This window comes from Eublepharis macularius, chromosome 17 (assembly GCF_028583425.1).
Source record: "Eublepharis macularius isolate TG4126 chromosome 17, MPM_Emac_v1.0, whole genome shotgun sequence".
Taxonomy (NCBI): Eukaryota; Metazoa; Chordata; class Lepidosauria; order Squamata; family Eublepharidae; genus Eublepharis; species Eublepharis macularius.
The window spans coordinates 44,639,596-44,663,454 of record NC_072806.1 but is presented as its reverse complement, the minus strand read 5'-3'; the positions used below and the strand labels follow the sequence as shown (position 1 = coordinate 44,663,454).

Sequence of the window (23,859 nt, the reverse complement as noted above, 5' to 3'; positions counted from 1 at the left end):
CACTGGGGCTCCTTGTCTCCCTGGAAGTATTAGGCTTCCCTGCTCATCTGGAGGTACTGGGGCTCCTTTCCCACCTGGGGAAGCAGGTGAAGTGGGCTGCTGGTCTCCTGGTGGGTGGACAACTTGTTCTGGCTAAACAACAGCTAGTAGTTGTCATTGTAAAGTTTGTGTGAACACATTCAGGTGAATAAGACTTCCCATCAACACGTACATATCGTTCCTCAGTATTCCCACCTCGGCCAGAGTCATATTTCTACCCAGCCACTCTTCCATCTCTGGTTCCTGGTCCTCCTCTCCCTTGATGACACCTTCTCCCAGATGTAACGGCAGTTCAAACAGTCGCCCCCATCTATGGCCTCATTGTTCCATTCCCCTCCTGGGCACTCGAGGGGCCGATGCCCCTGGGAGGTCTTTCAACCACCCCAGGCAGCTGGGATCACTTCTTGGGAGAATGAATCAGGGCAGCGCCCCTCCTGCAGCCAATGCATCTGCATTGGGCCCATGCACGTCTGCAGGGACTTCCACAGTTCCTCCATCCAACACACTAATGTTGGGCCCATGCCCATCAATGGGGTCTGCAAGGTCTTCCCCGGTTGGCACTGTAGTACTGGTACCTTCTATGCCTGCAGCCATGGCCCGGGTGATGGGAGTCAACGGTTACTCAGGTCCAGCTCTCAGGGGTGAAGAATTATTCCTAACAAACTGTGAGAGACTGCCAGTTTAGATCTCAACTAACTTCACTGCATGAATCCAAAGATGCATGGGTTAAAGCTTTTAATAATCCAAGAGTTCAGTACAGAAAGACTTTCTTGATAGGAATGGCTGTCCCCTCCCCTTGTTAAACCTTTAATTCTTCAGGCACTACCCACCCCTTCAGGCACTACCCACTTCACTACTGCCCACGCTACTCCCCCTGAAACTAAGCTCTAAGTTCATTTCTAATAAGCTGCAGAAAGAAAAGTAAACAAAGTTGGATCCTCTTTGTCTTCTTGGCAACAGCAATAACTGTCCTGGTAACATTGATAACTGCCTTCTCTGCATTCCAGAGCATCTCCCAAAGTATGTCAAAGATCCTAATAGCACTCCCAAAGAAGCCCAAAGAGGATCAGGCCTGCAACACACCAGTGAACCCCAAACCCCCAGAGTATGGCAGGGGCCATGACCCTGACATCCGAGCTGCAAGATCTCAGCAGAGGTGTGGAACCCCCATTTCTAGCCCCCCCCTCCAGGAAACCCAGTGGGTTTTTTCTCTGATGCATCTAATTGAGTAAACTAGTCTCCCTCTCAGAAAAGCTGCAGAGGAAGGTTTGAGCATGCGTGAAGAGAAGGTGCATCATGGGATACCATCTCTCATCTGGGAAGAATGGGGAAGAAACACGTGCCAATCCAAGCACGGGATCGAGTGCAATGTGGCTGCGATGTGCGAGTGAACAAGAAAGCAACGGGGAAACACGTGTAAGAGCATTCACATGTCATGCATGTGTAATTCATCTCGTGTAGTTTGGTTCTGAGACACTGGTTTCAGTGGACACCACTATAGCCTAGGACATGCATTCCAGTGGCTCCACCACCTTGATGTGATCACCTACTTGGGGCACAGCATGTATACATGGAGGACGCGTACACATGTACACTCCCTCCCCTGTGATCAAAAGAGATGCTTTTCAAATATTCCAGATCATAGGGATAGCACCTATCATGTACATTTCCCTCCATGTATAGATGCCATCCTTATGAGTCGATGATCAAATGAACGTGGAGGACAGTGCCTGCACTCTTATACCCACTCTGCTCTATGAATGTTCTACCAACACATGTTCAGTATTACAGGGCTTTTAGTAACATTGCAGAGAACTGCACTGCAAGTGGAACAACAGTTCAGAAAACACATTTTTATTTATATAAATATTCTTTTAACTTACAATTGTGGTAATCAAAGTTGGTGTCGACAACAGTTGCTTGATAATCCTGTATCTTTCATAAAGGGGTTTCATCAGACTCCTATCTTGCTTGCTTACCTAAAAAAGAAATCGGATCAACTGCGTTGACTCTGCAGAAATGAGTTGCCTGTGTCAAACTCTGTGCTAAGGAAGAGGTGAATTTTGTCCTCATCCTAATGATGATTTGACTTTCATTGGGACAAGAAGCAGTGTTCATTGTAAGGGGAAAAAAGTGAAAGGATTTTCTACTGCCAGATTTTGAAGGAAAAAAACAATTGATGCTACCATTCCTCCTGTAGAAATATAAAAACCAATTAAAAAAACTCTACTGGATTTAAGAAAGTGCCAGTGGTCGAGGACTGTACCAATCCAGCCAAAGTGCCTTGTTGGCCAATCAAAGGGTCACAGCTGTCACTCTATCAGCATGGCCCCCAACACTCACTGCCCCTAAATGACAGTCTTGATACAGCAGCAAGTACCAGGTTTAGTCATCTAATGATTACTAAAATGTAGTGTAACGGCTAGGTTAGGGTGTGAGACGCCTGGGTTCAAATTTCCACTCTGTTCATCAAGCTTCCTGGGTGTCCGTGGTGTATGTCACAGTAACCTACCTTCACTGTTGCAAGGATAAAAATAAGGGACATAGAATTATGCATATATGCATGCTCATGCCTCTGGTTATTTACTTATTTATTTATTTTGTTGGATTTATATCTTGCCCTCCCCACAAGTGGCCTCAGGGCAAGTCACAACATCATAAAAACCACAATTTAAAATACAGTAGCAGTTAAAATCATATTGAATTTGGTACCTTAGGAACACTTTAATACAGAAATTTGTTGCACAAACTTCCAATATGAAAAATTTAGCTCCAGAGAAGTCTGCTACAAATCAGATCTCAGCAGATGTGGCTCATTTCTCTAAATCTTTGATTTCATTTGATCAGCCAGTACCATCAAAATTATCCTCTCCTAAAGAGGCAGTTACCCCAAAGCTTTTAGTTAGTACAGAACACCAACACTCTTCTTGTCCTGAACTTATGTTAGGCCTGATTAATCCAAGACTAGTGGGGACAGAGGGGAAGATTAAAGCTAGCCTCCTTTCCTTCTTTGGTGGGTTGTTGCTTGTGGAACAGGACGCTCTGATGAACCCTCTACAGGCTCCGGTGACTTCTTTGGGGGAAATCAGGCAGATCTCTATGTCTATTTCTTTTAATGAACCTTCTGCAGATTGTAGCTCCCCTCTTGTTAACTTATCTATGGAGATTCTTGAATCTGGAGAGTTTTCCCCTTCCAAGTATAAGTGCCCCCTCTTCAGAACCAACTGTCTTAATAAACAGAGGGCCTGAAAATTCCAACCTGCCCTCCTCTTCAAATTCACCAAATGCTGCAGTTCTATCAAATTGATTATCTTCTGCCTCATATATTAGAACTAGCTTGATACATGAGCTTTGCTAAGGTATTTAACTACTTTAAATCCAGTTATAATACTCATGGGTATGTAATATTTTTTGGTTTGTGTGTGTGTGTTGGGGGGGGGGGAAGTTGGTTTTGAATAAAGCAAAGCACGTTGATGCTGAAAAGATGAAGTGAATTTCGAAATGTAGCATTTATTGAAGAGATTTTAAAAGGAAAAAATTGTAGTGCAACAAATAAAGTAAAAAATACATACATTCAGGGTTTTTTTCTACTGAAGGACCTCTTTGTAGATCTCATTGGTGGTTTTCTCCTCAGGTGCTATGATCATCAGGCTGCTGGGTGAGCTCACTCTGAAGCAGGCCATGAAGAACTGCCCAATTCCTGTCACCTTCAGTGTCTGACCCTGGGACTTGATGATCATCATAGCAAAGCAGACGAGGGGGAACTGCAGTCTCTTGAACTCAAAGAGGTTCTCTGATGGTATGAGTGGTATGCATGGTATGAACACCGACTCCACCCGGTTAACAATGTGGTCTTGATGACGTACCTATGGAGGGCTTTCACTCACAGTCTGGTGCCATTGCAGAGTTTGGGTGGGTTGCGGTTCCGGAGCAGCATCACTGGAGCCCCCACTTTGAGGAGAAGCTTGTGGGCTGGGAAGCCAGGAGGGTTGAGTGTGTTGAGGAACTCCATGGGTTAGTGGACTGCGTCATCCATTTGCAACACTGAGTCCACAGATCTGTACTCCATTTCTGCTCCTTCAAGGGAGTTAAGTTGTGTTTCATTAATGATGGCAGCCTTGTCATTCTTAGGAGTCAGAATGGCATGCTTGCAAAGCCAGTCCATGGACTTCTCTGTGATAGTGGTGATATCAGGCTATATCTTGGCTGTTAGGTCTGCTAGGATTGTCACTACTGTGCCCAGGCCTGCAGGGAGGGTCACCTTTCTCTTGGACCCGCAACTTGCTGGTACTTGGCCACTGCTGCTCAGAGCACCACAGGAGTATGATGTGCATATTTCTTTGCCGCATTTCTAAGTTGCTTCCTCCTTTTAGCATCAGTATATCTTGCACAACGTCTGCCAGGAGGCTTCTTGGGGGTGGTAAGAGATGATGGCTGAGAGAGGTGTGAGGTGGAGTTAGACTGAGGGAGGGGTGGTGTGGTGGTAGGGTTGCCAGGTCCAAGTTGGGAAATTTCTGAAGATTTGGAGTGTGGAGCCTGGAGAAGGTATGGTTTGAGGAAGGGGAGGGGCCTCAGTGGGGTATGATGCCATAGAGTTCACACTTCAGAGCAACCATTTTTTCCAGGAGAACTGGTCTTGGTTGTCTGGAGATCAGTTGTAATTCTGGGAGATCTCAAGCTACCACCTGGAGGCTGGCAAGCCTATGTGGTGGGCACTTTGGCAGTTTCATGTGAGAAACTCACATCGAAATGGCCCCTTGAAAGGTTGTGCACCATTTCCCCATGAACATTTAAAAACTCAGTTGCCATACAGATTTTTGTATAAAGTTCCTATTCAGGAGTCTTGTACCGTCTTTCTTCAACTGTCTGCAGTTTCCTTGACCTGATTTTTACTTTAGAACACAGAGTTCCACAGCTGACCAGTCAGAGAGGGGGGAGGGTGCAAGCAGGCAGGCCCCGCGGTAGGGTTGCCAGCTCCAGGTTGGGAAATTCCTGGAGATTTGGGGGTTGGAGCTTCGATAGAGTGGGGTTTGGGGAGGGGCCTCAGAATAGTATAGTACCATAGGGTCCACTCTCCAAAGCAGCCATTTTCTCCAGCAGAACTGATCTCTGTCACCTGGAGATCAGTTGTAATTCCAGGAGACCCCCTGGAGGCTGCCAACCCTACACCACAGGGAGATTGGCAACCCTAGTGAACTTTTAGGGGAAGACTGGGAGGTGCATTTTACCTCAGGACACATTCAATGTCTCCCTTAGCAACTGTTTAGAATGTTGGGCTGAGCCCCAATCAGGCCGCATATGCAAATGACCTTGAAAAGCCAGCCCAATCAGGGAAGAGTGGCCAATCTGGAAGTTGGGAGTGGGGGGAGGGGGGAAGCAGGCTGCAGCCTGCCAGCCACACAGCAAAGCTGTATCCCTATGGGAAAACACATTTTACCCCTTTTTTACCACCTTAGGGGGTGAATTTCTTAAAATACCTTCTTAGTGAGCCTCTACATCACAAAAGGAACGCTTGCCCCAAATTTCACGCTGCTAGGTCCAGGCGTTTGGGCTGGGCATTGAAGAGTTAGTCAGGGCACTTGTCTTTATATATATAGATTGTATCTTGGAACATCTCAGGCTGAAATAGTAGATTAAAGGACCCCGGAGTTTTGTTGTATCTACTTAATTTTCATATTGTTCTAGTGCAGAAAACCTGGTCGAGACAATCTCGTAGCCTCTCTGGTTGTATTACGTATTCTTCCCCCACTTACTCCGGCTTAAAATGGGTGCCCAAAATCTGGTTTAGCATGTTTTACTAAACATTTACTAACTGTTTCTCTCAATTTACTAAATGTTTCTCTCAATTTTAATGCCCATATTGGGGGAAATGATGATATTCTTTTGGCCTTGAGATCAGTGAAAATGCTGAAGGAGTTACCTTATCCTTATTTATTTAGAAGATGATTTAAAGATAATAAGGTGAATTCTGTGGGGAAAAACTGGTTAATTGTGCAGTGGATCAAGATTTGGTGATCTTAAATGGCCTTGATGAATTAGATCCCCATGGTGATTTTACATGTATGATGCACAATGGTGCCAGCGTAATTGATTATATCCTGGCCTCCATAGTTTTTCTCCTGCAGATATATGACTTTATGGTGGATGGTTTTCAGGGAGGGGGCCACTTCCCTTTGAAATTGACTATTTCTATTCCCACTGCTGGAGAGACACTAGCCACAACACCATCTGATCCTATACAGAGATCGAGAGTCTTGAGACCAATGAGATGCACATTGGACTCAGCTTCCATAGCAATTATCATGAACTCTTGAGAGTTATAGTTCTATTCTTAAGGAGTTTTTAATGCAGAAAGACATATGGGACCTGCTCGATCAATTAACTAATATCTTACATCCCTTTAAACCAGTTTGTGTTAGACCTTTCCCCCTCTATAGGTATGAGTGTAAAAAAAAAGGGGGTAACAGAGAATGCAGAGACCTTGTTAGATATATGAGGTCTAAATTACGTACATGATATGGTGCCAAGATTCAGAAACACCTTCTAGATTTTATTTCTCTCAAAAAGCTATTTAGGACAATGGTCAGGTTTAAAAAAAACAAGCAGCCCAACAAAAAGAATGGGAAATGTTAATCACAGTTCTCTCAATCTGACCCAGGGTGATTGCTGTGGGAAAAATAATAACATACTTTGTAAACCTCTCAGTGTGGCATTAAGTTGTCTTGAAAGGTGGTATAGAAATAGAATGTTGTTTTTGTTGTTGTTATCATCATTATCATTATTATTATCAATAACAACGATTCACTAACTTTCTGGAGAATAGTTAATGGGGGCTTATCTACAGTTCCTAGTTCATCTGAATGCATTATATCTACAACTTGAGAAAAGTATTTTACTTCTATTTTTAGAGAGACATTTAGTATTGGCTCTCAGACTGTTCAAATTGAGCCTCCTTTAACTGATTTTTGACCCCTGGTTTCTCTGGAGACTATGAACCAATTGATTCGGTGACTGAGCTCTCCTAAGGCACCTGGACCAGATCTGATTCTAATTGATTTATTGAAATCAAATTCTGTTTGGTGGAGCAATATTTTGGCGCCTTTATTCACCCAAATTAATAAAACAGGAATCAGGCCAGACTCATGGAAGCATATTATAACTGTGCCAATAAACAAAAACGGCTGAAGAAGTGATACAGTTAATTGTCAGACAATTCGTTTCATTTCAACCTTGGGTAAACTATATGTGGCTTTTCTCCATTCTGAATTATTGAGTGGGTGGAATTCCATTACTGGGTGGAATGATTCTCTATCCTGAGCAAGCAGGATTCAGGGAAGGTACTTCTCCCTTGGACCACTGCCTTGTTCTTTATCATCTAGAAGCCTTTGATTCAACTAGATCTCATTTGTGGACCGAACTAAATAATTCCACAATAGATAAAAGGCTCCTTTTGGCTAATCTTTAAATTATATGAGGAGACTTCTGTGCGAATACAGATGTGCAAATATGGTCCAGAGGGTCAGCTTACTAACCAAATCCATATTGCAAAATGAGTAAAACAAGGCTGTTTATAGGCCCTCATGCTTTTAAATTTTTACATCAATGATATGGTGCCCTATATTAAAAAACATGACCATCATGCACTCGTATCAGCTGGCTGTAAATTACTTGTGCTACTATATGCAGATGATACGGTCTTATTATTGAGATCTGAAGTAGGACTCTGTAAAACAATTAATGCTTTCACTGGGTACTGCAAAGAAGATGGGCTCTTGGTAAACTATAACAAATCAAAGGTTATAGAAATACTTGGTTAAAGTTGATAGATGAGAAGCTGGATTTACTTGATCTCTCTCTTTTTTTGGAGTTTTTATTTAATTATGCACATTAATAGTTACAATATTGAGAGAAAGTCATTAAACATTGATAACTAAGAAATCTGTTACATATTAATAATAATTTACATGCCCTTATAACCATGAATTTTCTTACAAATGAGTATTTCAACTTGGATTTCAATTAAAGGTTGATATACTAAATGATAACTTAAATCTTAACCTTATTATAGAGGATTTATAGCATAAACATAGATGACTGAACTACTTTGATAATGATTAGATTATTAATAAAAATACTGTTTAAGGAATATATTTTCAATATATATAATAATGACTGTATCTTGTATTTTGACTTGAAGATGTGTATAATTAGTCCATTTATATTTTATTTGGGCTTTTCTCAATGCTTCTGTTGTAGATCTGAGTTCTTTTCTTTAATATTGTGGATGGCAAGTCTGTAAGTATTTGAATATTTGTCCCTTTGTAGGGGAGTGATCCTTTATTTCTTGCTATTTCTAGTATTTTGCTCCTTGTCTTCCAGTCTGGGATTGTGGCTAATATATCGCTCGGGTTATTATACTTTGGATTATTTTGTGACCCCAGGTGAAAAGCCTTGGTGATTATAGCAGTTGCTCCCTTTTCAAGTTGTAAATGCGGCGACAGCCACGATTCTAAAAAGGAGGGTAGATCTGCATTATCATATATCTTCTCATCAACATTTCTGAATTTAAGGTTAGATTGTTTTGTCTGGATTTCCAATTGCAATAGTCTTTCTTGTAGCTGTTTATTTTCTTGTTGTAAAATGGCTATTTCAGAGCACAGCGAATTGCTTAATATACGGGCACGATTAGCTTTTTGTGCTACTTTGTCTATAGCTGATTTTATTTCAGCAAGTTGTTCCTCAAAGGGTTGAAGAATAGTTGAGACTTTATTCATAATTTTTTGCTCCAATTGAGCCAGCATTCTGGCTAGTACTGGGTCTGCTGAGCTAGATAAGTTGGGTAGTTTATTCTTACCCTTGCTGTTTTCAGCAGCCATTTTGGATGTTGCACTTTTCCTCTTCATTGCTTTCTGCAAGGCTGGGAAGAATTCCTGAAGCTTTTTTGAAGTAGTTGACGGCTAGTTAAATTTAGAGAAACACTCCACCCTTCTTAATTGTTTGGCATTTAACCTACGGGGTGTGTGTAGCGCTTCTAAATTTTTGTGATCAGTCCACACCTCAAAAGGCACTCTGGCCCCCTCTAGCCAATGTCTCCAGGTTTCAAGGGCTAATTTTACTGCGAAAGACTCCTTCTCCCACATGCTCCAGTTGGATTCAGTCTCGGAGAATTTCTTGGACAGATAGGCGCAAGGGTGCAGTTTCCTCTTGCTATTTGGCTGTAAGAGCACTCCCCACCCGGCTGTGTCGCTCACATCAACTTGCACTATGAACCGCTTGTTCTCATCTGGGTGCTGCAGCACCGGTTCAGAAACAAACAGCTTTTTTAAGTTTTCAAAAGCTTCCTGGCACTCTGCGGTCCACTCCAATTTAGCACTAGGCTTTTCCCCTTGCTCCCCTTTCCCCTTTGTTTTAAGTAAGTCTGTTAAAGGAAGGGCGATTTGAGCGAAGTTTTTAATAAAGGGTCTGTAAAAGTTAGCGAACCCTAGGAACGACTGCAATTGCCTTCTTGTTTTGGGGGCCTCCCGCCCCACTACCACTTGGATTTTTGCCGGGTCCATTTTCAATCCCTGTGGGGAGATTCGGTATGCCAAGGAATCCAGCTCCTCCTTACGAAATTCACCTTTAGACAATTTTACTGGCAGTTTATGTTTCCTTAAAGTGGTCAGCACTTTTCGGACCATCTCCACATGTGATTTCTTATCAGCTGAATAGATCAACATGTCATCTAGGTAAACAACCACACCTTTGTACAGGTACTCATGTAATACTTCATTGATGAAGTTCATAAACACGCCTGGGGCCCCTTGGAGACCGAACGGCATAACAAGGTACTCAAATTGGCCGAGGGGCATATTGAATGCCATTTTCCATTAATCTCCCTCCCTTATTCTCACCCGGAAGTAATAATTTTTTAAGTCCAATTTCGAAAAAAAAATTCCCCTGCGCCACCACACTGAGTAAGTCTCTAACTAAGGGTATGGGATATGCATTAGACATCGACACCACATTTAGCCCCTGGAAATCCATACACAGTCTTAACCCCCCATCCTCCTTTTTTCGGAACAACACAAGTGCCGCATGGCCAGAGTTGGCGGGGCGGATAAATCCCCGTTCCAGGCATTGATCAATGAAGGCTCTAAGTTCCTTCCTCTCCATGGGGCTCATTGAATACAATTTACCTTTAGGCAACTTCTCTTCCAGAATGAGTTCAATAGCACAGTCCATTTTTCCATGGGGGAGTAGTTCATCTGCTTCTCTTTCTCATCAAACACTTGCTTTAAATTCTGGTAATCTGAGGGGATGCCCCCTTCTTCTCCTGCAGTTAGCAGTACAGCCTCTAAGGGGGAGGTGCCTCCTTTCCCCGCACTTTAGTCCATGCATGTTTGGCACAACAATCACCCTTAAAGACTACCATTCCTGTGGACCATTTGATATATGGATCGTGATCCCATAGCTACCAACTTCCCAGCACCAAGGGGTATTTGGCGACATCACTAACTACATAGGTATGATTTTCCCAATGGTCTCCCATTCCAGTAGCTGTAGGTTCGGTTTGAAGCTGTGCTGGTTGCATACTGGATCCATCCATTTGTTCAAACACTATGGGGTCTTTGAGTTCGGTGACTTCTAAGCCCAGTCCATTTACCTGCGCTGGCAAGATTAAATCTCGTGAACATCCAGAGTCTATTAATGCTTGCACCTGCACGTGAGTTCCCCTTCTTGGGCTTAGTAAAGTCACCAGCATAAACAATATGGCCCCTCTTTCTCTCACCTTTGGGATTTTGGACTCTTTAGAGACCTGCTGTTAGGACCCTCTTATGGCAGGTCTTCCTCGTTTCCCACCGGGGGAGTGAGACCCCCCCTCAGCTTCTTTGGATGGGGGCCTTTCAGTAACTTCAGGGATATCCTCAACCTCCAACCCAGTCTCTGATTTTCCCCTCCTTGTACCTCCTCTTCGGCTCGGCAGTTTGGGGGGAGACTTGGGTTTAGGTATGTTCTGGGTTTAGGTACGTTCAGTGCCCCTTGTACTGGACTCTCGGGGTACTGCGCAGCAAAATGCCTCCTACCTGCAGTTCAGACATAATCCTTGTCTCCATTGAGTTTCTCTCCCAGTAGGGGGAATCGCGGCTCTGGTTCCTAATGCTATGCGTCCTCAGTCCCCCTGGGTTGGCCTTTTTGCCCCAGCTTGCTGTTGCATTCTAACCAGTTTCACTACTTGGGTTCTATTTTCAACCTCACCTGCCAGCTGAATCCAACCCAGTAGGGTTGGTGGGTCATCTTGCATTAGTGCTCTATCCAGTAAATCAGCATTTAATCCATTATGAAACAGTTCGATTTTTACTTCCTCTTGGTATCTGGGCACTTTGGATGCTTGCTGTCTGAATTTGGCAGCACATTCTCTGACAGCTCTGGACCCCTGTTTAATGGCTCTAAGCTTTGTTTGGGCTCTTTCCCCTTTGAGTGGATCATCATATTGAGCTCTAAGCGCATTGGCAAACACGTTTAAATCTTGTAGTTTGGGGACTCCCATATTATGGAGCGTTACATGCCATTCTGCAGCTGCCCCTACCATCTGGGATCCCAGATGACTCACCTGACTTTGCTCCAAAGGAAATAAGTGTCCCCAGTCATGGAAAAATTCCATGGCTTGTACTAAAAAGAACCCCAGGTTTTGTGGGTTTCCGTCAAAGGTTGCCTCCAACTTGAACCATCCCTGGGGCACTCCCTGCAGCCACCCTGGTGCTGGAGCTCCTGCTTGAGTGACCACCTGTGGCATAGCTTGTGGGATTGGGGCTCCCCCCTAGAGGTGTGGTTGCCAATGTCCCGGTGCCCCCAGAGGTATTTGGTGGCCTCCATTGATGCCTATTGGAACAACTTGCGGAACCCCTCCATGATGAGGTTGACCAAGTGGTACAAAGTCCAGTGGGGCAGCTTGTGGAATCCCTCCAGGTGGTGGTTGTGGTACCAAGTTCAGTGGGCCAGCCTGTGGAATCCCTCCAGGTTGTGCCTGAGGGGCTTGCGCGGCGATTCCTGGTGCTTCTGGTGGGAGAGTGCCCGGGGGGGGCCTCCTCCTTGCTGGGGTCCTAAGTGTATCCCCTGGGCAACATTTGTTTGGAGTCTTCCCGCTTGTCTCTGTCTCCCTTGTCCTCCTGCTCCCGTTGGGATAACATTGGGGGTTCTCTGTGATTGGTTTGGAGGGGCCATCCCTAGACCACTGGCAGTAACCAATGCTCCTGTGCTGGCTTGTGTTTGCACAGGTAGGCTCTGTGGCTCTCTCCTTCCCGTCGTGGTCTCAGGTGTTCCCGCGTCTCTCATGGATGACCTGGATAAGGCCTGTGGGGCCCCTCCCGATTGAGGTCCCCCCTGGAGTGATAACTTGGAACTCAGGGGCTCCACTGCGGAAAGTTGACTCTGTAAGGTCGTTTGTGTTCTCACCCCCATTGGTGGTGCCTCGGCACCCTTTGAGGTTTGGGAAACTGTCAATAGTTGTGCTTTCCCAGCTGGTACCACTCCTGCTCCCTGAGGCAGTATACTGTATGCTAGCTGGGAATGTGGTAGGATACTTCTTCCCCCCATTTCCTTAGTTGTTACTGGGACTGACTTGGGAATACGCACTCCTTGGCTATTTGTAACCTGCTCAGGAGTCATCAGACTTGCTTCTCTCCTTCCCCATGGCACAGTCCATGCCTGGTCCCCCAGCTGCGGTGAGATTGCAGGCCACTCTAACTCCTCATTTGTTCCCATTGCCAATCGGGCTAGCATCTCTAGTGCACTTACATTCCCTTGTTAGTTAAGTAGGTGCCATTCTCATACCTGTTGTCTCCTGACAGCTCGCATTAACTCCCCTCGGGTTGGGTGCCATCCATCCCTTTCTGGCTGCAGTGGTTGGGTTTCGGCTGCTCCCTCCAAATCGCTGGACTCTAGGGGTTCCATCTCGCTCACCATGGAGTAAAACCCTACTGCATATTTGGTTTCAGAGGTTAATCCAAGGTTCCCCTGTATTTGTACACCTTCCAGCACCACTTGTGCTGTCATGGGGAGCGGCAGCATCTGGCCCCATTCCTGTTTGACCCAGCTGCGGCTCCCATTTATACATCCCCCAACACCAGTTGTGCTGGTGCCACTTGTAGCAGTGAGAGCGGCAGGATCTTGCCCCATTCCTGGTTGGTTGGCCCAGCCGCAGCTCCCATTTGTACATCCCCCAACACCGATTGTGCTGGTGCTGATTGTAGCAGCAACAGCTGCAGCATCTGGCCCCCTTCCTGGTTACTTGGCCCAGCCACAGCTCCCGGTTCCCACCAAGTTAGTGGGCCGACAGTAACACCCACGCACTCAGCAGCCCTTCCAGGGGTTAGTCCAGGGCCCCCCAACAGTTGCAAATCTGGTGTCTCTCTTAAAGAACTGGGCCCTGCAGCCCCTTGCCTCAAGCGCCATCCTGCTTGCGCTACTGGAGCGGTGACCTGCTGTGCCATTGACTCTCCAACATAGGTTTGTAGTTCCAGGGAATGCCGAAAATATACCGTGCCACGGCATCAGATCCCCTCTCCTGCCATTGTGGACCTTCTTGGGTTCCACTCGTGTAGGGCTGGCAAGATCCATTGATGGTACTTGGATCCTGCTTTCGGGATCGCTCCCATCTTGTGATACACTGGGAGGGTCCCATTCACATTAAGCCCTCACATGGCCGAGAAGTTATGGTCCATTAAAGACTCCAATTGGGTATCAGTCACAGGTACTAACTCCATGGAAGCCCCTTCCAGGGTGGTACCCAGTCCCTGTTGATTTGAAAGGTCCTCTGGTGCTGGTGGCCCCAGGTTTGGCTCTGACAATGTGGAGACGGTAGCCATGATCCCAGGGTTGCAGGTACAGAGGTAAAAAAGGATTCTTGTCAAAATGTCAGGCTCTGGATGACAGAATACAGCAGACAAATCCCTGGTTCATTATTGCAAGACACAGGTTCTTGGTTAAATGACTTTTATTCAGAAATTAGTTCTTTCCATATTCAGGTCCAAAGGTCTGCTTAGGAGTAAGTAGCTAAGTACTGCTAGTAGAAATTTGACAAGAATGGCAACATAGGAAACACACATCCCTTTTCTACCCGACTTACCTTCTCCCTCCCAATTTCCAAACAATTCGTTGTCGTTCTTTCTGTGTGAGAACATTGTGCATATTTGTGCTATCACGTAATGAAGGGAGAAGACACATCATAGTCTGGAGGAAAGATCTGGAGTTGTAAATAGATAGCCACCTGGGAAAGTGTGAGAACCCACTAGAACACTAGCAACAGGAAATGGAATTATACCAGGCAATTGAGCATATAGAGTTATGACAATCGAGCATATACTACACAAAAGCAATATTGGATGAATGGGTACAAGTCAAACATGACAACTTGGCCCAGCTGCAGCTCCCATTTCACATGTGTTTAGTGGATCCTCTCCTAGGTCAATTACAAGCCCACAGTACACTGCGGTGTTACCAGGGAGTAATCCAGGATCCTCCAAGTTTCTGCCATGCTCTGCGAAGTCGATACTCAAGGGTCTCAACAAGCCACTGTTCCATCGGTGTAGATACGGGTGTGCTGTTCCTTCCCGACCCTGCGGGAGCAACTGTTCTTACCAATGACTGGTTGCTGGGAGTTTCTATTGCCCTCGGGTCGGGGAGATACTCCTCCATCTCTAGTGAATGCCAAAAATATGTTGTCCTTCTACGACACTGACTTCTCTCCTCGGCAGTCAGGAATCTGCAAGGGGCTCACTCATGCATGGGTAGTAAGTTGCATGGATAGTAAGCCCTGGCCTTGGGGATTGCTCCCCATTCTGGAGATATGGGGAGAGTTCCCCGGGCTCCAAGACCTCTCATATCTGCTATATTTGAGTCCATTGGGTAGTCCAGCCCCACTTGAGTCACAGGCACTAGCTCCCTAGAATTTTCTCCAGGAGTTGCACCTGGTCCTAGTCACAATTCTGGGTAGCTAGTTGAGTCCCCTGGCTCCATATTCCCCGGGGTCAGGCTTTGACAACGTGAAGCCAGTAGCCATTCTCCAAAGGTTACATGTACATAGGAATTATAAAAAGGATTCCTGTCAAAATGTCAGGCTATGGATGACAAGCTATGGCAGATAGACCCCTGTACCATTACAGCAAGAATCCAGGCTCTTGGTTAAAGGTTTTATTCAGGAATCAGATCGTTGCCACAGATATGTCCATAGGATTACTCAGAAGCAAGGAAAGCAACTAAGCAGTAAAAACAGGTTGACAGGAATGGCATCATGTGGAAAAAACCATCCCTCTTAAAGAACACAATTACTCCTTTTCCCCCTCCCATCAGCAAAACATAACTTTTGGTGCGAACCCATCTTGGGAACTTCTCACATATTTTAACTATCACGCCTAGACACTGAGAAAGCAGGAGATTAAAGTTGAAACACAGTAATTCATGGGAGCAGGGAGTGTACAAGTTCGGACGCACTGAAAGCTTCAAAGCCGTTAGAGAAGACACCTGCACCTTCAGTAAGCCTGTGAAAGCAAAGCAGTCATGGCATTGGAAATATAGCATCAAGGTACAGCATGAAACACTGGTTCAGAATAACAGGTCAGCGTCAAATAATGGCATGGATGGGGCACAGACATGACAATGGGGCCACACATTCCTAGACAAAGCCAGCCAGGTGAATTGTCTAAATTCCCAGTTTGGGGAGGGGGGGAACAGCAGCAAAATGGTATGTCATGGTCTACATGGGCAGAGCACCAGAACTGCAGAGTGTGAGAGATTTCTTGTGCACACCTAAGGCACAATATGAAGACCCCCTCAAGGAGGAGCGGGCTAAGACTAAGCTGAAGAGTATGAGGCAAGGGAATTGGTCAGTGTCAGAGTTCACAACCGATTTTACAGGGCATGCGGCCAAGGTGCAAGATTGTAATGAGTTGGTGAAGGTGGAATTCTTCCATGCTGGCTTGAACCCAGATTTGGTAGCTAAGGCCATGATCCAAGATGACCCACCTACCCTACACGGGTGGATCCAGTTAGCATGTGAGATTGAGAACCAAGAGCAAGTGGTGAAATTGCTCTGTCTCCAGTATCAGGAGGTACTAGGGCGAGGGGCAATGGACTACTGACGGAAGGAGGAACTGCATCCCTGAGATCCAACATCCTTGATGGAAAAGGAGTGGAGGAGGAGGCAAGGATTGTGCCTGCAATGCAGGGCCACTGGTCACTTTGCCCAGGAATACCCTGGTGAGAAAAGAGCTCTTCCAAAGAAGGAACGGAGTTCCAAGTGAGAATCGTTAAGCTGCCTGAAGCCCAGAGGATCAGCAAAGCAACCCCATGAGGAGGCAGTGGTGGTTGGAGCAGACAGAGGGACTGATACCTCAATCAGTCATGACAGGGAATGGGCACCGATGGTAGGAAATGGCAGAGACTTGCTGTGAAGGGCACCAAGCCGCAGGTCACAGAGATGCCAGTGCCGCAAATAGTGAGATCAGAAGGAGGTGTTTTTTTCATCCCTATCAACTTAGTAAACCCAAAGAATGGGGCTCGTATTGGGGTCCAGGCCTTAATTGACTTAGGGTGCAGCAGAGACTTAATTACTCCTGCTCTAGTAATGGGGTTGGGACTTAACCTGGTGAAGTTACCACAGCCTATTAGCTTTCAGCAGACGGATGGTACCCTCATGAAGCGACCCCTCCCACTTACAAGACTGAGTTAACCCCACTGGGGATGGGAAGTCATTGGGAGAAAAGGGGTTTTATAGTGAGTCCAGCTGCTAAGTTCCCGGTGGTGTTAGGAGTGCATTGGCTCCAGGATCATGAACCGTACATCCAGTGGAAAGTGGAGCAAATGTATTTCCCAGCGGAAGCTTGTAAACAGCATGTGTGAAACCTTAAGTGGGGGACACCCCCCCCAATGATGCCCAAGACTGTGTTCCTCACCCAGAAGGAAATTAAGGAGATTCCACCTAAGTATCAGAACTTGAGGCAAGTGTTTGGGGAGGACAAGGCTGATGAGCTCCCCCCTCATTGGACCACAGATTGTGCCATTGAGCTGATTCCCAGACAGACCCTTCTCAAGGGGAAGCTGCATTCCATGAGCCCAGCAGAATGAGAGGAGCTCTGCAAATTCATTGATAAAAACCTGTCTAAGGGTTTTATCAGGCCTGTGAGCTCCCCACATGTAGCCCCAGCATTGTTCCAGAAGAAAAGGGATGGGGGCTTAAGACTTTGTAAGGATTTATTTATTTATATTTATTTATTTATATCATATTTGTATTCTGCCCTCCCCGCAAGCAGGATCAATGCTATTTCCATGTCCAATGCTTACCCGCTTCCCATCATCAGAGACTTGTTGGGGATTGTTGCCAAGGGGAAAATTCTTACTAAGTTGGACTTAAGAGATACTTACTTCAGAGTCCACATCAAGGAGGGGGATGAGTGGAAAACTACCTTCAATACCCCCCTCGGACAATTTGAGAATTTAGTAATGCCACTCGGGCTTCAGGGAGTGCTGGGAGTCTGATCAACGAGGTATTGCACAAATTCTTGTACAAAGGGGTGGTAGTTTATTTTGATGACATTTTGATCTACACAGATAGCTATGAAGAACATGTGAAACTGGTCAGAGAAGTGTTGAGCACTCTTTATGCGAATAAAGAGTGCTAAACTCTTATGCTCATATGCTAAATTGTCCAAATATGAGTTCCATAAGGAGGGGCTAGACTTTCTAGGACATCAGGTCTCTTCAAAGGGCTTGGGGATGGACCCGGCCAAGGTGTAGGATGTGTCAGAGTGGGAAGCCCCTACAATAAGACAGCAGCTTCATGGGCTTTGTGAACTTATATGGACTATTCATGAATAATTTTGCCCAGACTGCCCTGTGGTTAACTGATCTACTGAAGATTAAAGGAAAGAGGCCAGATGGAGTGAAGCCGAGTGCTAAACAGGCCTGGTCTACTGAGTGTCAGGAAACATTTGACAGGTAAAAACCGTGTTTACATCAGAACCCATCCTGTATCACCCCGATGAAAACGGAATGTTCGTTGTGCAGGTGGATGCCAGTGATACTGCAATGGGGGGAGTGATATTAAAGAAGGGAGGAGACAGGAGGCTTCACTCTGTGCTTATGTCTCCTGGAAGTTTTCAGATGTGGAGAAACACTAGGCTGTGAGGGACAAGGAAGCAGCAGCCATTAAGTTAGCCCTGTCGATTTGGAGACACTGGCTTGAGGGGGTAAAGGTACCATTTGAGGTGTGGATGGACCGCAAGAACATAGAAGCCCTGAGGGCGCCCCAACGGTTGGGTGTGAAACAGCTCCTATGGGTACTTTTCAAAGTTTCAATTTCCGCTCAAACATTTCCCCAGGACATCACATTTCCTAGCAGATGCTCTGTTCCACCTCCCACAACATGAGAGCCAACAGGAGGAGATTGTACACACCATGTTCACACCAGCACAGCTGGGAGGGGCTGTAGTGATGTGACAGCAGGCGCACAAACTCCTTTTAACCCTGCCTAACCCCTGGTTAGAAAACATCAAAGAGGAGCTGTGAAAAGAAGGGGGGTGTCAGTCCATGGAGTTCAAGTTACATTGATTTCATCTCCCAACCCCTGCAGCAAGAAATCCACATCTCTTGAGTCATCGGTTCTTTATTGGAAGAGTATATATTCAATGTACAAGTGTCCATAGGTATCCAAAGGCTTCAGAAGCGTCTGGCTGAACACAAGGCCTTTGTTGAGAATGACGTGTTAGTGTCTTGCACAGTATATCAAACCCTCCTTTCCATCCTCCCCCCTTTATTCCCAGTTAGTACAGACACAGTAGGGAATGTGAAAGTTATGAGACTCCAAGGTCTCTGCGAGTCTCTGTTGAGATAAGGCTGTCTTGGGAACCACATCTGTTCCTGTGAACCTGTATACAAAATAACACTGGAAAAATACAGCAGAACAGTAGTGAGAAAGCAATATGGCAGTACTGTGGATTGCAGACCTGACAGGGGGCGCTCTCCAGATCCTCTCATGGAAGAGAGGGGTGGCTGCTGGGTACAGAAATGGCAAACTATACATACCGGAAAGCCTTCGTGGAAAAGTGCTAAGAAAATGTCATGATGATAAATTGGTTGTCATTTTGGGTTTGTCAAGACCTTAAATTTTGTTAAGAGACAATTTTGGGGGCCAGGGATGAGGAAAGACATTTCTTAATACATGATGACTTTCCCAATTTGCTTAATGGGGAAAAGAGGGGGAGGCCTCCAGGACTATTGTCACCATAGACTCCTAACTCTGAGCCATGGCTGCTGAGGGAGGCAAGGGGACTGGTGCTGTAGAGCTGACCAATCACAGCCTTAAAGACTCCACCAAAGAGCGTGGGCCCAATGCAGGAGCATTGTTTGGAGGTATCGCCTCAAGTGAGGAAAGCTTGGAGGACCCTGTGGATGAGCCAGGGTCCGAGGAAGAGGAGTCCTCAGGAGAGCCATCAAAAGATTCCAATGGGGGGATGGGGGAACCAGGGGGAAGGGGAGCAACCCCGGTTGATGGAGTGACTGAGTTTCGGGCTGAGATGGGAAAGCTAAGAAACGATGTGTATATTGTTCATGGAAAATCTCACTCATATGCATGCCTTCATGGAAACAGTTCAAAAGTGGCTGCTGGCTGTCATCGCACCTGGACAGCTGGGACCCCAGCAGCCTACCCCACCTGTTCCCCTGCCCAGCAGGCAAGGAACATCCAAGCTGCTAGGTCAAGCTGCCCAGGGGCCGCAAGACAGCTACCTGTACTTCCCCCAGACGAGCAAGAAGTTCAGGCAGCACCTGATCAACCATCTGTCCATCACCCAGATGGGCAAGGAGGTCCAGTGCAAGGTCCCAGCGCCCAGCAGGAGTGCCAGCTTGTTTGATGCCTCTACCCCTGCCTCAGCTGCCATAGGGGCTATAGAAACTAGAAGCCCGCTTTTAGTGGGACCCAGAGGAGTTGGGGTACTTCTTAGCACAAGTGGCAGAGTTCTTGAGAGAGTGGGGGCTCACCTTCCCTGATGAAGCCAGTCGGGTGAGCTACCTGGGTTCCTGGTTGGGAGGGGAAGCAGCCAAATGGTATGTGACGCTCTACACAGTTCGAGCCTCAGAGCTGCAGTGTGCGCGCCTTCACGTGTGCAATGCAGGCACAGTACAAAGATCCTCTCAATGAGGAGAGAGAACTAAACTGAAGTGCATGCGGCAAGGGATGTGGCTGGTGTGCGAGGAGCACGAGGCAGATGAATTACCCCCTCACAGGCCAACAGACTGTGCCATTGAACTGATCCCTGAGCAGAACCTTCCTAAGGGGAAGCTGTACTCTGTGAGCCCAGCTGAGAGAGAGGAGCTGCGCATTTTCATTGACAAAAACCTTGAGAGGGTTTTATCCAACCTGCAAGCTCTCCCAATGCCACCCCAGTTCTCTTCTGTAAGGAGGACGGAGGCTTGAGGCTGTGCACTGATTACAGAGGAATGAATGCAGTTTCTATGTCAAACGCCTCCCCCCTCCCTCTAATTAGAGACTTACTTGGAGTAGTGGCTAAAGGGAAGATCTTTACCAAACTGGACTTAAGGGATGCTTACTTCAGAGTTCGTATTTAAGAGGAGGATGAGTGGAAGACCGCGTTTAACACTCCTTTGGGACAATTTGAATACTTGGTTATGCCATTTCGCTTGTAAGGGGCACCTGGGGTCTTCATGAACCTGATCAATGAAGTGTTGCATAAATATTTATATAAAGGAGTGGTTGTTTATTTGGATGATGTTCTACTTTATTCCACTCATTATGAAGAGCATGTAAATTTAGTGCTGGAAGTTCTTACTTACTTACTTACTTACTTACTAAACTTCTATCCCACCTTCTCCACAAGTGGGCTCAGGGCAGGTTACAACAGAAAAACATAATTTACATTAAATTTTTCAATAAAAATCACGGAATTAACACCACCCCCAGACAGTGAACATACACCTCATCCCTGCCAATAATACATAAAGGGGAGAGCAAAAAGAGGGGGAACAGGCATTTCAGTCAGCTGTAACTCATACGGGGGGCCAGATGATCACATGGACCCCTGACAGGAGAATGGTTGGGAGGCTTTGCAATGACTACTGGACCAGCCTCGACCATATGTCTGGCGGAACATCTCAGTCTTGCAGGCCCGCCGGAACAACGGAAGATCCTGGCGGGCCTGCATGTCCTCTGATAGAGAGTTCCACCAGGCCAGAGCCAGCACCGAAAAGGCCAGTCTAGCCTCCATGGGGCCCAGGACCACCAGTAGATGTTTATTGGCTGATCTCAGCACTCTCTGGGGCGCATTTGGTGAGAGGCGGTCCTGTAGGTATGCTGGTCCTGAGTACCCCTGTATAAGAATAATCTGTTTGCTAAATTATCAAAGTGTGAATTTCACAAAGAAGAGCTGGACTTTTGGGGAAATCGAGTTTCCAGGGATGGGTTGGGAATGGATCCAGCCAAGATTAAACTGGTGCTGGGATGGGAGGCTCCTAGAACAAAAAGGCACTTACAGTCATTTCTGGGCTTTGCAAATTTCTACAGGTCATTAATTAAGAACATTGCACAAACTGCCCTGCCTTACACTGAGTTGTTAAAAATGAAAGGGAAAGGACCAGAAAAATTAAAACCAAGTGCTAAACTGCACCAACGAATGTCAGCACACATTCAAAAGGTTAAAAACCCTTTTCACCTCTGAACCTGTGCTATGCCACTCAGATGAAAACAAAAAGTTCATTGTGCAAGTTGATGGAAGTGACGTGATGGGTGTGTGTGTGATTTTACAGGAGGGCTCTAATGGAAAGCTACACCCCTGTGCCTATGTATCCAAAAAGTTTTCAGACACAGACAGAGATATTTTTCCTAATATCCAGTCGCTACCTTTCAGCATGTAATTTAAGTTTTGTTGCTTTGGGTCCTATCCTCTGCTGCCAACTGGAACAGCTCCTTGCCCTCCTCCAAATGACAGCCTTTCGAATATTTAAAGAGAGCAATCATGTCTGTCATGTTTGACTGTACCCATTCATCCATGCCAATGTTAAGTCAAAGGTTTATGGTCATGAGTTAACTCAGTATTGTAACAGATCTAATGTTCGATATATTGTCGAAGGCTTTCACGGCCAGAGAACGATGGTTGTTGTGGATTTTCCGGGCTGTATTGCCGTGGTCTCGGCATTGTAGTTCCTGACGTTTCACCAGCAGCTGTGACTGGCATCTTCAGAGGTGTAGCACCGAAAGAAAGGGATCTCTCAGTGTCAAACTCTGACACAGTGTCAAACTCAGATGCCAGCCACAGCTGCTGGCGAAACGTCAGGAACTACAATGCCAAGACCATGGCAATACAGCCCGGAAAATCCACAACAACCATAGATCTAATATTGTAACTGATAGGTAGTTTTTGGAATCACTTTAGTTTTCTCCTCGCTGCAGCTGGCAGGGCTGCGGACAATCTCTCCTGTTGATGTTCTTTGAACTGACCTTGGGTGTCTGAAATGTTGCAGCTCTCATTATCTTGCATGCCTAGTCTATGAACTTTGGTGATGTTTCCCAGACTGCTTCTGAACTTGAGGTTTAGGAAGGAGGGTGTTGTTGGAGTATATAGTTCAGTAACTACTTTGAAACTTACTCCTTTCAAAAAGAAGTTGCCATGCTCATATGCATTTTACCTCATGTAGTCCTATGGACCTGTGTCTATGGAAAAAGACTAATTTCCTGAATAAAAGTAATTTAACCAAGGACCTGTGTCTTGCTGAAATGATCCAGGGATCTACCTGCCATATCCTGTCATCCATAGTCTGACATTGTCCCCCCCCCACAATCTCCTCTTCTCCAAACTAAACATTCTCAAGGCCCTCAGCCTTTCTTTGTAGGGCTCAGTCTCCAGACCCCTGATCATCCTCGTTGCTCTCCTTTGCACCCTCTCGATTTTGTCCACATCCTTTTTGTAGTGAGGCCTCCAGAACTGCAAATAGTACTCTAGGTGTGGTGTCATGTCTCTCACACATCCATCCCATTCTTTTCAACTGAAATATTGCTGTGAACCAGTATTTTGTGCTGAACTATTGTTTCATACTGTGACTTCATATCATATTGCCAATGCCATAATTTGCCTTGCTTTCACAGGCCCACTGAAGCTGCAGGTGCCTTATCTAACTGCTTTGAAGCTCCCAGGGCTTCTGACCTTGTAAACTGTTCGTCCTCATGAATCACTGTTTTTCAACCTGAATCTTATGCCTTCCTAGTGTCTAGACCTGATATGTAGACTATGAGAGGAGTACTCAAGACTGCTTCGTGCCTAAAGTTATGTTTTATTGTTGGGAGGGCGGAAGAGTAATTGTGCTCTATAAGAGGAATGATTTTCACACATTTAGGTATTCCTGTCAACTTGCTTGCTTGCTTACTATGGACATATCCATACAGATACTGGAAGAACTCCTATAGAACTGGGGGTGATCCCTAGGAGAGGGGTCACCCCTCTGACATGGACTACCTTACCAATTCCCAGAAAATGGGCCCCTCAGAACCGGGAGAAAAAGGAGAGGTGGAGAGGAACGCTGTTTGGTCCCTGCCTGAGTGAGATGGGAGCACCCGACTGCTCCAGGGCTTCTCATTTAACCTTCATCCCAGAGAATAGCAGAGCAGAGGACCGAGCCCATGGGAGACCTTTCCCTTGAAACATCCCACACCGCTCCAGAGAGGGGAGTGGAAAATAGAGCTGCGAGTGCATCAGAGTTTTGGTGGGAGGATGAACTGGGACATTGTGTAACTATCCCCGTGCAGCAGAAGGGTTGTTTGCTGTGGGGTTGGAACCC

General features: G+C 46.1%; 1 protein-coding gene across 1 annotated transcript in view; it reads right to left on the bottom strand.

Moving 5' to 3' along the window:
- Positions 1–23,859, bottom strand: part of FAM13C (family with sequence similarity 13 member C) — a 199,463-nt gene that overhangs the window by 39,986 nt on the left and 135,618 nt on the right. The window contains exon 7 of the mRNA XM_055001122.1: positions 1,923–2,018. Within this exon, the coding sequence (XP_054857097.1) occupies positions 1,923–2,018 (96 nt within the window). The remainder of the gene's footprint in view (positions 1–1,922; positions 2,019–23,859) is intronic.